The sequence below is a fragment of the Lynx rufus genome, unplaced genomic scaffold (assembly GCF_022079265.1).
Source record: "Lynx rufus isolate CCGP_SWC_20201006 ecotype Redwood Valley unplaced genomic scaffold, mLynRuf1.p SCAF_4, whole genome shotgun sequence".
In the NCBI taxonomy this organism is placed as follows: domain Eukaryota; kingdom Metazoa; phylum Chordata; class Mammalia; order Carnivora; family Felidae; genus Lynx; species Lynx rufus.
In genome coordinates, this window is record NW_025814856.1 from 98,494,027 (window position 1) to 98,507,415 (window position 13,389).

General features: G+C 32.8%; 1 protein-coding gene across 6 annotated transcripts in view; it reads left to right on the forward strand.

The window, feature by feature from the left end:
• CASD1 (CAS1 domain containing 1) overlaps positions 1–13,389 on the forward strand; it is a 62,362-nt gene that overhangs the window by 19,183 nt on the left and 29,790 nt on the right. For all 6 annotated transcript variants that reach the window (XR_006965102.1, XR_006965100.1, XR_006965101.1 and 3 more), the window contains exons 6-10: positions 4,253–4,297; positions 4,729–4,852; positions 6,463–6,677; positions 8,267–8,689; positions 9,725–9,814. Coding sequence is in view for 3 of the 6 variants with exons in the window: in XM_047095694.1 (XP_046951650.1) it covers positions 4,253–4,297; positions 4,729–4,852; positions 6,463–6,677; positions 8,267–8,689; positions 9,725–9,814 (897 nt within the window). In the remaining 3 variants the exon portion in view is untranslated. The remainder of the gene's footprint in view (positions 1–4,252; positions 4,298–4,728; positions 4,853–6,462; positions 6,678–8,266; positions 8,690–9,724; positions 9,815–13,389) is intronic.

The window sequence follows — 13,389 nt, forward strand, 5'->3', positions numbered from 1 at the left end:
CATGAGCACTCCTTGTGTTTCTTGCCTGTCCTACTCTTCTGTCTGTGCCGACTTTCTTCATAGTGACTAATTGTGCTGGATGGATCCTGTCACTTTACTGAGAAGAGGGAGTTTTGATCTAGTACCTCTGCTGCCACCACTCTAACCCTACTGTGGTGGTTATGCTGATGCCACATTTTCCAGACAGAATTTTCTGTTACTTCTGTTGCCCAGTTAACTCAAACCCAGGTCATCTTCTTGCACAACATACATTCTCTTGAGCATGTTCCCACTTTTTCAAACTCATGCCCAGATTCTTCAGGAAACTTTTGTTGTTGTTGTTGTTAAATAGCCTGTTTTCTTCCCTTTTATCATTACATTTGTGGCCCATAAGTCAAGTCTGGCATATTTTGGCTCATAATGTTTGGAGATAGATATAAGGGCAAGCATTCTATTCACCTCGAAAACCCCAAAGTCCTTTCTAGAATCTCCACAGTAGTCTCCATATAGCTCTTTGTCCTTTACTTAAACCTGTCTTCTTTCCTTAGAGGTATTTGCATTTGGGATGGATAAAACAGTATTCAATTTTGTTGACCTTGTTTTGCTTAATTACTTATACTGCATTGGTATTTTTCTTTGCTTCTTTTCACAGTACATGTTTAGCACTGCAACCACTTCATACACCAAATAAGCTTTTGTAGGATCCAGTGGGAACCTAGTCAACATTTCTAACATTTTTTTTTTTGACAAAATGTGTTTAAGTTTTCAAAAAACAAAATATGAAGACAAATTCTAGAATTCAACTTTCTGGTAACTTGCAGTCTCACATAATTGTATTTTGTCTTTGTTGATTTGTTTATTCCAAAAGTGTAGAATAATGTTACATGTATATATTTCAAATGATTTAAACATATGTTTTATATTTGTGCTGGACCTGAAAGTATATCATTAAAGTAGTAGAAATTCACAGTTAAAGAAACATCAATGCAGCATAATTTATAATTCCTGTAAAATCATCGATAACTTTTTTTATTTACTAACCTGGAGTTACATTGCATATCCAGATTTTCAGTTCTTATAATTTGCTAAAACTAGTTTTTAGAGCTTTAGATTCTATTGTAAGATTCCTTATGACTACTGGGGGATAGGAAGGATTCCACTTATTTAGGTAGATGGCTGTGTCATTACTTAAGATTGACTGATTGATTGATTGATTGATTTCATTTATTTAAAAAGTATGTATGTATGCATGTTTTTATGTATTTTTTTATTATTTTTGTAGTAAGCAGCTAGACCCTGAGAATACAACAATCCATATTAGTATTATTTATGTAATATTGCTGGCTTTACATTCGGTGTTAGGAGTGTGGCTAGTAATTAGCCTCAGTCTCAGCCTTCAAAGAATTTTCAGTATCTAGTGTATAGTGACTTTCTGATGAATAATAATATGGTAAGATGAAGAGTAAGTACAGAACTGAGCACAAAGAACTATGAAAGCACCATGGATAGAGGCACTTAGGATGGGGGTTGGTTAGATACAGGTGATGGTTTAAGAAAGCTTTACAGAGGAGGTAATATTTCCAGAAGAACTGTGGGGTTAGAAGGATACACTTATTAACTGAAAGAGCATTATTGTAGCCTACAGGCATAAAAGCAAAGTTGAATTTAGACAACTCTGCTGTGATTCAACAGATATTTATTAATCACCTGCCATTTTCTAGGTACTAGGCTAAAAAGTGCTGATACCCAGTTAACAGGATAGAGTTCCTCTCCTCAAAGAGCTTCCAGATGAGTGGCAGATATAGTTAATTAAGAAAGTAATGTGACAAGTGCCAAAATAGGGGAAGAATAGGGTACAGCAAGATTACAGAGAACAGGCACTAACTATAAGTTTTCAAAACTAGTTTTCAGGTAAAGTGATTTTAAGGGTGAGGGCCTGTTATGAGAAAGGAGGGTTGTTTCATGCACAAGAAATAGCATATGCAAAGATACTGAAGATAGACTGTAGCCTATTCAGGGAATCACTAGCAGTTTTAGTATGGCTGGAACTTAAATTCAAAGTGCTTTTTTTATTTGCATTTGGTTTTGGCTGTTATTTCCATGTGCCTCATTTGAGGAGAGGGCTAATAAGAGATGAGGTAAGCAGATATTACATTATGAATAATATCTTAAGTTGTATTCGGTGTGGTATAAATTCATTTATCTATCTATCCATGTTTTGATTACTTCTAAATACTTCAGGGTATATTTCCTAAAAATAAGAATATTGAGTTTAATTTGTGTTGAGGGTAGTGGAGAACCACTGAAACGTTTAAACAGAATGGTGACATGTATTGAGGGAGTCGTGGGAAATTAGGGTAAACTGTGAAGAAACCAACAATTTAGATTTAATTCTGTAGGTGAGGGCACTCATTAAGAAGTCTGAGCTACTCAGATGGAATTGGAGAATCTGGGTATTGTGTGAGGTGATAGTTGAAGTTACTTGAATGGAAGACATTGAATAGGCACAGAGTTTAGAGATTAAAGAAGAGGACTTGGTAATGCAACTATCAAAAACATTTTGAGAAGGGGCAGTAAAGGAGGTAAGAGGAAAAGCAGGAGAAGAATAACTGTATCATGACACACAAGGGGAGGAAAGAGTTTTAAAAAGTGGACAGTCAGAAGTGTCACTTTAGGAACTAGACAGGGTAGAATGAAGCTAACAGAACGTAGAAATCCAGAATTCGTGAATGGGATCAGTCTTAGTGCATGGTGAAGCCCCAAATCAAAATGTGACCAATTGAGGCATAAATGAGAGATAAGGAAATTCACATAGGGAGGGCAAAATGCTCTTCCAAGTGATCTGTTGGTTAACAGTACAAGGAGGAAGGATTTGAGAATGAGGCAAGGTTGAAGGAACATTTTTTTAGTCTAAAGATGATATAGCATTTTGTAGATGGGGGAATAAAGGAGGCTAGAGAAGGAAAATGAAATTGATGAGAATTGGAGATTGATCATTCATGGATATATCCCTGGACAGAAAGAGGGGGCCGATAGAGACACAGAGTAAGGATTAGCCATTAAGAGGATTAGCCATTGACTCTGTTGTTCAAGGAAGATAGGCTGGGAGAAGTTGTAAGAATAGAGGAAGTCTAGAGCACAGAAGCCAGATGAATTCCATTTTCTCCATGAAATTTGAGAATTTTATACCAAAAGTGAGAAGGGAGGCAAGAGGGACCTGTAGAAGAGACATAAGATTTGGGGTTAATGACTGTGACAAATCAGAAAGGGAGCCACCTAGAGATGAGGAAGAAATTCCACTAAAATAGCAGTGTAAAATGAAACACACTAGACTGGAAATGAGAGTATCCATGAAGGAAATTATTGTTATTCTTTTTCTCTGCTTTCATAGTCTTCTACCTTTATAATGAGACAATACCTGTCATTTTTACTTTTCTAGATGAGTCATATTTTTTTCTAATTAAATTTCTTGCTTATTTTTAATTGTTCCTTGTGCACATGATTATAATAGCAGGTCTTTTGATGTGAAAATTGCACTAAATTTAGGAGTCACAAGACTTAAGCTCTGGCTTTGTCCCTTACAGGCCTCAGCAATACCCTATAAACTTTTCTGAGTCTGTATCCTTAATTTGATAAGATGTGTATAATATCTTCCTGCCTGTCTCACGGGTGGCAAGAATCTACATTCAAATGAGCTAATTTAAAAGAACTTAGTAAATTACTAAGTACTGTATAATTGGTAGTATTAGTAATAGTACAATTTGCATTTGATGAGGATTTCTACCAAATTTCTCCTTGTTTCTTTGCACATTGTGGTCTATGATAATTAGCCGTTATACATGTCGGATTTAGCTTTTCCAAAGATTACATTTCTTGCATTTTATTTAACATTTTTCTATGTACCCTCTAGTCTTCATTAATATTTTTTAATTGGCTGGCATAATATACTAGAGCTTTCCTCTAAACAGTTTACTCCAAATTCAGAATAATATTAGGCCATATTAAATTTCAGTGATATGTTTTGGGCTTTTTTAAGAACACCAAAAAATTAAACATACAAGCTTCATGCTATTCTGTATAACCACATAACCATGTAAGGTTTTAGGCATTGGATGTGCCATCTTGTTATAATGAGAATCCAATAAGGAACTCAGAAAATTAAAATGCATTTAGAAGGAAGAACTTTAAATTTAAGGCAAAAAGTAAGTGATGTCACTTATATTAATTCCCATAACTGGATAGAACACTCTTATAAAGATTTTTCTTTCTTTAGGATTCTGTTGCAAAGCCCCATGTGATTGTAGCAGGAGCTGCCACAGTAAGTTATTATGCGTATTCTTGCATACGGATTTTTGTTTCATTCTTAAGGACACGCTGAGGAAAAGTTAACTTATGTTAAATGGAATTCTTGATTGTACCTATATTTCAATTACTATTTCTATTATAATTAATGAGGCTGATTTATTTTAATGAAACAATTTGAATAAATTTAGTAAACTTGGTGTTAAATGTCAATATTATTTTATTTATAAAATTACATTCTTCTTGAATGTCATACATTGAGTGTCTAATGTTATATCAGCTTTTTTTAATTGCCTTCATAGATTTCATGAAATAATTTGACAAAATTTTATTCTAATGTTGAATAAAAGTGGAGATTATCTTAAAATAATAACTTTCGTTACAATACAGCAAGTTATAATTTTTCTGTGGTAAATGCTGAATTAATGCTTATTTTTTATTTCTTAGTGGTCTATCAAGATTCACAATGGTAGCAACGAAGCTCTTTCCCAATATAAAATGAACATTACCTCCATAGCACCACTTTTAGAAAAACTGGCAAAGACTAGTGATGTTTATTGGGTCTTACAAGGTAAGGAATGAACAAATGAGTAATGAACAAATGTCATTGTGTATATATTTTGAAGCATGGGTTTTTTATTGTCTCCTGTTTCAAGAAGCAGAATTACTCCTTTATGAGGATAAATCTTGAAATAAGGTTTGCAAAATTAGAATAAATTTGAGTTATTTGCTTTCCTTTTTTGAACTTAAGGAAGAGATAAACTAATAAATATAATAAGTGAAAATAAATAATAAATAAACAAAAATATCCTTCAAGGAGCCTCAGCATACAAAATGGCTGCAGCATATAACAAAAAGAATAAGTTCTCAAAGATAAATGAGATGTTTACCCCTGATTTTTATTTCTTACAAAGTATATTTATGGTGATTGGGAAATACAGAAAAAAATTATTAAGTCTGTTTCATAATATTAGAGTCATTGGAAGCAAATAAATTCTGGAATTGACAGAATGTATTTAAATTCATACCATCTAGTTTATACTTGGTAATGAAATTCTTTAAGAGAAAGTTGACATTAGATCAAGTCATTTCAGGAGTTTATTGAATGTCCATTATTTAATGTCTAGCACTATATGAAATTGCCTTGGATATTTTAGCAATTCAACTGGCTTGTCAGAAACTCTTACAATTATTTCCAAATTGAATGTCAAGTTAAACGGAACAGCAAGAGTAGTGATAATCTATTCTGCAATCTATATTATTTACAAACTCATTGTTAACCTTTCTTTTACTAAAATGAGAAAAAAATCATTTATGGTAAGTGATAAGGGACTTTGATCCTCAATAATATTACCTTCCAATTGTATAAGGAAAGCAGTGGCAGGAAAAAAAAAGATTGACTGTTACTCTTAATTAGGCAGTCTTCCCCAATCCAGTTTTATTTTTTTTTTTTAAATGTTTGTTGATTTATTTTGAGAGAGAGAGAGCATGCGACCAGGGGAGGGGCAGAGAGAGAGGGAGAGAGAATCCTAAGCAGGCTCCATGCTGTGAGCGCGGAACCTGATGTGGAGCCTGACACAGAGCTTGATCTCAGGGATCCATGAAATCATGACCTGAGCTGAAATCAAGAGCTGAACATTCAGCCAATTGAGCCACCCAGGCACCCCATTCCCCAGTCTAGTTTTCAATTCCCATTGCCCAGTGGTACTCAGTATCCCCAAATTTTAAACTCCTAAGATATGCTAGAACATAAAAGTATTTCCTGAAAGCTGTGTACTAAGATAAGAGAGGGATAAAAGTTCTTTAGATTTAATTTTTTTTTAATGTTTATTTATTTTTGAGACAGAGAGAGACAGAGCATGAACGGGGGAGGGGCAGAGAGAGAGGGAGACACAGAATCGGAAGCAGGCTCCAGGCTCTGAGCCATCAGCCCAGAGCCCGACGCGGGGCTCGAACTCACGAACCGTGAGATCGTGACCTGAGCTGAAGTCGGACGCTCAACCGACTGAGCCACCCAGGTGCCCCAAAAGTTCTTTAGATTTAAAAGAGATATCGATTGATTCAAAGTATCTGAACTTTCACAACAGAATATGAAGTACAATCAGTGAACTTGCATGATCACTAATTCTATCAGTAGGGATTTTTTAAATGTGTTTTTAAAAATATGTGTTTTGTGTACAGATCCTGTTTATGAAGATCTATTAAGTGAAAATAGGAAAATGATCACTAATGAGAAGATAGATGCCTACAATGAAGCTGCAGTCAGCATTTTGAATAGTAGCACCAGAAATTCTAAATCAAATGTTAAGATGTTCAGTGTTTCTAAATTAATTGCTCAAGAAACCATCACAGAGTCTTTGGATGGCTTACATCTTCCTGAATCAAGCAGAGAAACTGTAAGGATTCTTGTATCTATCAGGAGATAGAAACTACAATATCTTATTAGTTTTAGCTATAAGTCACTATAATATGGTAACAAACAACTTATTATAGTCTTAATTACTTGTAGTTATTCTATCTAAACATGCACGTAGAACTAATTTTGCTTTTATACAAGTGAGAGTTTTAAGTAAAAGAAGGAAAGAAGTTATGGGGGGAGGAAATGAATCTTCATTTATTGAGTGCTCCTCACTCTTAATATACCTTGTCTCCTAAGCTTATAAGTTCTCACCACACTCCTGTTTAAAAACTACTGTATTATGTTCTCTTTGCCTTAAAAACCTTAAATGTGTAAGATCAAGCTTCTGTGAAGAGCACCTTTTTAAAACATGTAGCATAATTTTTATTATTCTCTTATCGTTATTTTACCCTAAGTTTTATACGGGCTACATAGTAGTTACTGAACAAATCCAGACAGATGGAAATAGGTTAAATAAGAAAGAGAACCGCATGGTTATAAATTGTCACATACAGTACAGCAGATATTATTTAGTTATTGTTTTCTTATAAAGGAGTGATTCTTAATCTTCTCGAGAATCACATAACCCCTTTGAGTATTCTGTAAAAAGGAATGATTCTGTTCCAGTCTTGCAGAAATGCGTGTTTGTGTGTGTATATGCATATACACACACATGGTTCTCCATATACTTTAAGGGGCTTTGTGGACCCCCTGGAACTGGTTAAGAACCTTGGGTTGGAGTTTGTAAGCTAGTATCTTCAAGATTGCCAGGTACAGAACTTCCTGAAGTTGCAGGGCTAAAAGTATGAGATTTTCTAAATAGTTGAGTATTTTGAACGTTTAGGCTTAAAAAATATAATCATCTTAGAGTTCCAAAATTGCCTAAACTATAAAATTTTTATAGAACTAGACTTGATTGAACTTTCAACTAGGCAGAATCTTGGCAGCTTATCTAGGAGATTTGTGCTATAATGAAACCATGTTGAAGATTCCACATTTTATTTAACATTAGAAATCTTAAAACTTTATAATTCTAAGTGCGCATAAATGATAAACCAAATGAAAAGCATATTACAAATATTGTTAGCTAAGAATTAATGATTTTTCGGTGGCAGTAATTTTACATCTTTTTTTACATCTAAAGACTGGCACTCTATCTTAAGTATCCTGCGAGTCTGCTAACTAAAATTCTTTGGGCTTTGACATCTGTCAGTATTTGTTTTACCAAAGGTCATGGCCCAATAGCCATGAAATCAGTGTTTTATTTTTTTAAGAATAGAATAGAAAAATGTCAGAGTGCATTCTAGATAGTAAGGATAGATATTGTTTCCTGTGGATGTGTTCTGGGTCACATTATAAAATGAATGTTTCATTATGGATCATAGTCCAAGAAGTTTGAAAAACCCTGAACTGGCTATTACAGATTAAGGAATACCATTATTTGCATGAGTGTTTGGGAAATGGTAGCAAAAAGTACAAATGCATTTTAGTTTCGGTGCTGAAAAGTCAGTAATATTCACAAGAGAAAATCTAATGCAAGATACATTACTGACAAGATAATAACCAAATAACTTGATTTGTTCACAGAGTGCAATGATTCTTATGAACGTGTATTGCAATAAGATTTTGAAGCCTGTAGATGGTTCCTGTTGTCAACCTCGGCCTCCTCTTACCCTCATACAGAAGCTAGCTGCTTGTTTTTTTACTTTATCTATTATTGGATATTTAATTTTTTATATAATTCATCGTAACACTCATCGGAAGAATAAGCCATGTACTGATTTGGAAAGTGGAGAGGAAAAGAAAAATATTATCAATACCTCTGTGTCTCCTTTAGAAGTACTTTTACAGTCTTTCTGCAAACTTGGCCTGATAATGGCTTATTTCTATATGTGTGACCGTGCAAATCTATTTATGAAGGAAAACAAATTTTATACACATTCAACTTTCTTTATTCCAATTATCTACATCTTGGTTTTGGGAGTATTTTACAATGAAAATACTAAGGAGGTAAGAGTCATTTTCTTTTTAGCTCATGTTAACTCTTTCATCTCATTGTAAACTCTAGATTAAAGAAATAATAATCATGTATCATGCCAGAATATTCAAACACATATATAGAAGAGGACAAAAGGATATTGTGGTTGTACTTTGCCTGGTGGACTCTTAACAGTTGCTTTTTTTAAAACAGTTTGGAAGAAATTCAGAATCACTTAAAGATTGTTGAAAAAATTGGTGAATAAGGATCTGTGAAAAAGATGTCATGACTTAGTGTTATTTTGCCTGTTTGGGGATAGGGAAAGTGGAGGTGTTCCCAATTTTATAATGTTCTACAAACATGAGATACTATTATCTTATGTAAAGTTTTTAAAAAGTAACTAAAAAATATAATTAACAAATGCCTATATGCACAAACATTTTATATTTATATAGCTATACAGACATGTATACACACAAATGAGAATTTATGTAATAATGTGGGCACTGCTTATAATAGTCTGAATTTCCTGTTTTCAAATTGTTGTAATTGCTCAGAATATTAGCGTAACTTCTTTTTAAGGCATGATTTATTTGAATTAATAAACTCTCTTGTAAGAAGTAACTTTCATATGAGGATGACTAATCAGTTTTTTCATCTCCTTGGGAAAATAAACTATAATAATGGACCATTTTTTCACAGTAAAATATAAGAGAACTGTAAGATCTTTTCTGGCTGAAACTCCTAAGATTTTTTTAAAGAAAATTATACAATGCCATTTTTTAGACTAACAAACACATCTGTCAAACTTTAAATGTAATCTTCATATAAAACCATGAGTAGCAACTTAAATATATAAAATCTCCTTTAGTTTATATTAATTCTCCAATTCATATTATATTGAAATAGTTTCATTATATCTCTTATCAAATAAAATGACAATCTTTAATTGTGTGTTTTTCTCCAAAGTTCTTTTAACAGAAGCATTAGCTTTATGTCCTATAAGAAAAATTTACTTAATAATACCTTCATAATGAATTGTAAAACAGACTGGTTCTTTTCCACAGACTAAAGTGTTAAATAGAGAACAAACGGATGAATGGAAAGGCTGGATGCAACTTGTGATTCTGATTTATCATATCTCTGGAGCAAGTACAGTAAGTATTTTGAATTTAAATTCAGAAAATATAGGAAACAGTGGCATTTTAATGTTTCTTTAAGGGCACCACCTCTTTTGTGTTTTATATTCTTGACCGTTTAGAGACCCATTTTATTTTCTACGCAACCTTTATGCCTTCCCATTCTTCTCCTACCACCTGACTCTTTGAGAATGTATAGTCTTAAGGCAATAATTTATTAGTAATACCTGGCCTTAATTTTAATTGAGTAGAAACAGCTGATAACCTAAGGGTATTAATTCATGCCACCCTGTTGGACAGCTAATTTAAACTTAGGAGGAAACAATGTAGATGACACTTAATTGCAAAAGATTTCAAATAGACAAGTTACTATCAAAAGAAATCAAATTAGATGACTATATTTATATTCTACCCTTACTTGTATTTTATATTGTTACACTTACAGAGTTTAAAAACCTTAGAACTCTTTTCCTCCATTATTCAAAGAACTCAGGTACTAATGGACTACCATTGTACCATTGATGTGCTGTACCTGGACAAAATCATTTTTTCCTTCTCCATAGTTGTCTTAAAAGATAGGATTCTCATGGTCTCAGGACACCCTGGATTTGACAGGAGTAAAAAAAAAAAACAAAAACAAAAAAACGTATTCCAAGTTGTAACATTCCAGCTACGTTGCAATTAAAGCAGACTTTGGAGGGCGAACCTACATCTAATAACTACTTTTCACGCAAGTTTTATAGTGAAGGTACAAACCGATTTCTATAAAATATGCTTTAAAACAATTATGGAACTACTGAACTGTTTTTTATTGTTTTGTTTACACAAAGCACACATCTGTAAATAGTATTTGAATTGGTGATAAATTGAGATAAATTGAGATAAGAATTTTGTCCAGACAGAAGTATTTTGAAATTTCCAAAGTAGCAGTTAAGAAAACAAATAATACTGAGGTTTTCTTCAGATATCTCCAACAATTTGGAAATAATATTATTCTTCGTTGAATCTTTTCGTTATTTTCAAAAATTGTCCATGATTTTATGGATGGTTTGTTTGAAGGGCAGAAGATAAAGGAATGAAGTATAATTTTTACTGAAATTGTATGGCTATGATGTGTATATTTGTGGCAGCAGTGAAATTCCTGTCGCGCTGCAACTGAAGGGGACCTAGTGAGTTCAAGTTGGTACAGAAGATTGAAGACAGTAAAAGAAATCCGAGGCAAGGGGAGATGAGGATAGTAAGACTGTTTGTAAGCCCAGCTCAGAATTTGGAGGATAGATTTGTCAGATTCTCTAAAAAGTTAGTAGAGATGAATATTGAATCCTAGAAATACCCCTGACATATGCATAAAGATTAGATTAATTTGAGAAGGAAAAAAGTCTTTTGTTTTAAGAAAATGCCACTTAGAGACATAATTTATTGCTGACATATTAAAGGGTGATACTCCTATTTTAAAAAAATCAGATAGAATTAATGGCAGATTAAGTTCCTCAATTCAGTGATTCCAGAAAGAATTTGGATCATAAAAGGATGAAGGTAATTTGGCATTCTGTTATAATCATTTGCCAAGCTAGCATTCTAATTCTAATATATCTTAGACTACATCCCAATATATCCTAAATTACAGTTTTTAAAAATCTCTGTTCTGAAAGGACATACTTTTCATTAACAGACCATTTGTTATGATTAATTAACATATTCCTGTTCTTTTATATAATAGGATTTTGTGGTTAAAAATTACCTGTGTCTACATTAGCAAAGCATAATTAGCATGGGTTAGAACATATTTTGGGACCTGATTCTTGGATATTTGAGGGATTACCCTCATTAAAAACCTTTTTTAACTGCCATGGTTATTTTAATTACATAATCTTAATGTTTTTTATTTTGAGTAAAATATGTTAAAATATGTCAAACTTTAGTTGTGCCATGTTTTTATACTAAAATAGAAACCATAAAAAAATACAGAGAATTCTTAAAATAATCCAGATGGTCTAGCAGATTGCAATTGTTGGTATAAACATTCTTTTAAACATAATTTATAGGAAATAGGGATAAAACACTGTGAATTTAATATGGAGAGTACAGCGAGTTAGGTCTATCCAGTAGATGATTTTGTGTTCCACTGTGGGTTTTTTTTCCTTTGGGAGTTCGTAAGTAACTTTCATGAAAGGATCTGAATAAAAGATCTTGAGGGAAAATTTGTGGGACTAGAAAAAGAACAGAATCTGAAGCCAGCCTAGCTATTAATTGTAATGCAGTTAAAATTCCAAACATATTTTAATATTAAAATTTTGTTGTAGTACTTGACTCATGAAAGATAAAAAGAAAAATAATTTGGATTACAGGAGACAGAAGAGAAACGACAACTAAGTGCACTGTATGATACTTGATCCAAGATTCCTAAAAAAAATTTGTTTTTAAACCATAGAGGATGTTACTGGCACAGTCAGGGATATTTGAATGTAAATTTTACAATAGATACTGTTATAGTAATACTAAATCTTGGGTTATTAAAATGATATATGATTATGTAAGAAACTATTTTATCTTCTTAGAAGATACTTGCTAATATATTTAGGAACGATGTAGTCTGCAGCACTCTTTAAAATGGGTCAGCATGGTATATGGATATCCATTGTATTATTCTTACAACTTTTTTGTTGGCTTAACATGCATTAAAATAAAAACTTGGGAGAAGTATTACATGAAATTTTCAATAATCCAACATTGGCAGGTACTTGGCAGATTGCTGTGATAGTGTTTGTTTAAATGAATAGTATTTACTTTTTAAATGTAATAACCAAGTCCGAAGTTTGTAGGCCCAGCCCCAGTCTTGAGGGGATTTCAAAGCATGTTTGTGGACAGTGATTAAAGTGATTGGGAATAGTTAGCCTAGGTTTGACAACTATTTTCAGATACTTGTAGAACAATCAGATATAAGAATCAGTGTATGCAAAAGGCTCTAAGGCTAGACTCTCCATTATGGAAGCCGCTAGACACATGTGGCTGTTGAGCACTTGAAATATAGCTAGTTGGAATTGAGATGTGCTGTGAATGTGAAATACATACCAGTTAAGTATGATTAATTGTGATAAATGCATACTAAGTTCAAAAATTTAGCCTAAAACATATAAAATATCTTATTACATGCTCATTACATGTTAGAATGAAAGTATTTTGTATATATTCAATTAAATACATTATATTTATTAAAATTAGTTTCACTTGATTCTTTGAGCTTTTTAAATATTCTGGTAGCCATATTAAGTGTACTATGTGACTTGCATTTTATTTCTATTGCATAGCATTGCCCTAGAAGACTGAAGTTGGTAGCTTTTACATAGAGTTAGATTTCAACTTTTCTTGAAAAGGAACTTTATGGTAGTAAATGGCCATCTGAAAATGAATGGATTGCCTTGGGAATTTGTACATATTCTGCTGTTCAAAGTGTTCAGATACTTGAAGGGAATATTTTAGAGTGCTTTCAAGAATGAGGTAACAGGCTTAGATAAATCCTGAGGTTATTTTAATACGACATTTCCTACCTTCATCACTGTGATTCTAGTAGCTTACACCTTCATCTAAAATTT